This window comes from Barbus barbus (genome assembly GCF_936440315.1).
Source record: "Barbus barbus genome assembly, chromosome: 18".
Taxonomy (NCBI): Eukaryota; Metazoa; Chordata; class Actinopteri; order Cypriniformes; family Cyprinidae; genus Barbus; species Barbus barbus.
The window spans coordinates 13,074,988-13,078,185 of NC_136746.1; the positions used below are offsets into that span (position 1 = coordinate 13,074,988).

The 3,198-nt window shown below is 39.0% G+C and overlaps 1 protein-coding gene across 1 annotated transcript; it reads right to left on the bottom strand.

The window, feature by feature from the left end:
• six2a (SIX homeobox 2a) lies at nt 1-2,977 on the bottom strand. Its single transcript, XM_079439950.1, has 2 exons — nt 2,133-2,977; nt 1-855 (listed from the first exon to the last, which is right to left on the bottom strand). The coding sequence occupies exons 1-2, from the start codon at nt 2,690-2,692 to the stop codon at nt 549-551; spliced, it is 867 nt and encodes a 288-aa protein (XP_079296076.1). The 5' UTR covers nt 2,693-2,977; the 3' UTR covers nt 1-548.
• Between the last annotated feature and the right edge of the window lie 221 nt (nt 2,978-3,198).

The window sequence follows — 3,198 nt, forward strand, 5'->3', positions numbered from 1 at the left end:
GCTCAGTAAATGCATCTTATTTTATTGTTAAGGGTATATGAAACTATGATGAGTTTGGAGTTTATTGTTTATTGATCCAAAGGTTACATGCAGTCGCTTTCCAAAAGTAAAATACAAATGAAAATGAAGAGATGCCCCATAGTCCTTCAAAAATCCTGTGTTGATATTAAAACATTTCATTAAACGAAATCCCATTAAAGTCAAACGACGTATGGCCTTTTTAAAAGAATAAACGTAAACAAACGGAATATGCGACCGAAAAGTCCTGGGTCAATTGCAATCTAAAATAATAAAGATATCAAATAAAGTTGATATCAACAATTAAGACGTTTATTAGCATGTTTATTAACAATAGATCATGGCATTACATTCTAGAAAAATACCTCTATCAAGGCCCTCCATATCAGCTTTGCGAGTAGATCAGCCGACAAACATCCACAACTCTCTTTGTCCATTCCATGTCTCATTTGCTTTTGTTTTATACGTGTCTGGAGATGTTTTACTCTAAACGTTCATGTACAAGCGTCCTTTGGAAAGGGTCCACATGTTTAAGAGCCAAGGTCGACCAAGTTTGATGACATAGGGTTCAGTATAGTGTCGTGTAATGAATGGTGGTGATGCACGGAATCTGCACTAGGCACTGGGATGGCGCTGGGACCGGGTGGAGGTGCGAGGCCGTGGAGGGACTGAAGCCCGGAGTTTGACGTGAGGAGCAAGGCCGGGCTTGACGAGGTGTGATCTGGGGTACCAGACGGCGTTTTGTCGTCGTCCGAGCTTCCTAAAATAGTCTTATTTCCATTCATGGAAGACGTTAACGAGTTGTGACTGTTTGTGTTCGAGTTCTCATTATTCTCCCTGTGAAAAATTAGAATTTAGAGTTAGGGTTAGAACAACATATCCGGCAAGTTTAGTATTCAAAACTGTTAGTGGGCTGTCATTAAAATGTAACAACCAATAAACTAAACAAACAAATAAATAAATAAATACCTACTGATATATAAACACACCTTCTGTTAATAATAATAATAATAATAATAGGCCTAATAATAATAATAATGTCATTATTCTAATATTATTTGTAGGCTATATTTTAGGCTACACTAATATTATTCAATTAATATTATTTTATTGAATTATTTACAACATTAGGCCTAATATTATTAGAATATTATTTGAAGACAACGGGTTGGTTTTATAGGTATTAGCCTAACTGTTTATATTAGAATTTTATTTATTTATTGTTAGAAAATACTATAAAAAGCGAATTTAAAAATTAAATAAAAAAATGATCTCTTTACTCTTGCTCTATTACAACACAGAGTATCTGTGACTACGTAACACACAAATATAAGGCATGTACGGCTGCCAACCGTGTGTTTATGTCTGTGCCAATCATTCGTCCTATTGCACTTCTTAATTCGTGTCAATATTAATATTTTGTATTAAAGAACGTTCAAGCAGATCAGCGAGCGAATGTAGGAATACGTGATTTATGTTGGCCCTAATTAGGTTTGGAAATAAATCGCCTGGGTTAAGAACAGTGTCACCTACTGATTTATCTAAATTCTCAATCACAACATGTCAAGTAAAGGTTCTTTCATGAAGTATTAATGAAGTATAAAGTATCGGGAAACGTACGAGCTAGTTTAATGGTTTACACTGTGGTTTCATCTTGACTGCCTCGCCTGCGGGTGAAACAAGACACTCATTAAGGAGTATGCAGCTGCACACATTCTAAACAAGAATATACGTAGATAACTCTACCAATTCGGAAAAACTTTCCTATTAATTATCAGTGGACCTAAAGTTAGGCCTATATTAGGATATAAAACTACTCCGTTTAAGAAAAGTAGGCATGTTGTTAAAAATAATATTAATAGCCTAAATATACATATAAAACGACATTAACAGAATTGGAGAAATGATGACATTTGTAGTGACTGTCTGGCCATCCATCTGTGGGATTTTTTTTTTTTTTAATGTAAGTTTCTTTTAAGATTGTTATAGGCTCCTGACCGCTGATTAATGCACATTTCACGACTTGAATGAATGCATTCCGTGTAAAGAACGTGTTCTAATTAATTTTAAATAACTATTTTTAAGCTATAGTTATTAACGTGCTAGACCCGTACCTTTCCTTAGCCTCCGCTGCTCGGTCGCGCTGACGTCTGTTTTTAAACCAGTTACTGACTTGTGTTGTCGTTAGCCCCGTTGCCTCTGCTAGCTCCCTCTTCTCCCGCGGGGAAGGGTATGGGTTATGGGTGTACCATTCTCGCAGCACGCTCCTGCTTTTTTCTTTAAAGCAGTAACTTGTCTCCTCGCCGTCCCAAATGGAGCGGGGTAGCGGAAACTTTCTTCGGACGCGGTACTTCCCAACAGCCCCAAGAGGGCGGCCCCGGAGCTTCTCAGCCTCGATATAATGCGCTTTGAGCCACAGCTGCTGCAACTTCGGGTGGTTGTGGGGAGAGAACTGGTGGCTCTCCAGAATCTTATAAAGCTCTCTGAAATTTCCCCTATGAAAAGCGACCACAGCTTTTGCTTTGAGCACACTCTCGTTCTTGTGGAGATGTTCGCAAGCCGGCAGAGACCACAAGAAGCGCCCGAGACGTTCAATGTTTCCACCCTGCTGAAGGACCTCGCAGACGCACGCCACTTGCTCTTGCGTAAAGCCGAATGTGGGAAGCATAGACATGGTTTGTCACGAAAAAAAGTTCACTTTACTTATGTCTGTTTTGACGATGACAGTGACAGTTCTTCAACAGATTTTAAGTAAACCCTCTATGAGACAAAAAATGTAGAAAGACTTCTTGAGTAGACGAAACCAAATCCCACTCCGGGCGTAGAGAGACACAAAACTTTAAATCCGTTCAAGCAAGCATAATACACCGTATATCCATCTAAAGCACACGAGAGAAAGTTGTTCCTCCTGCGCGAGTCTCTCGCCACCTCTTCTATGTCGTTTCAGCATAACGCACTCCCGAAGAAGGACCTCGCTCTCTTGTTTTAATAATATTATTCTAAGCTGGCAAGAAAAGCGATTATGTGAACTGTGATTGGTTGGTTATCTGACCCGGGGATGATGAGGATAAGACAATAGTTTTAGTCAAATTATTTGCCATGGTTACGCTGTCATTCAAGGTAACCTGATATGCTTTGAGGTGGCTCCTTGGGCTAGCTGACTGATTATTCCCTTCATTT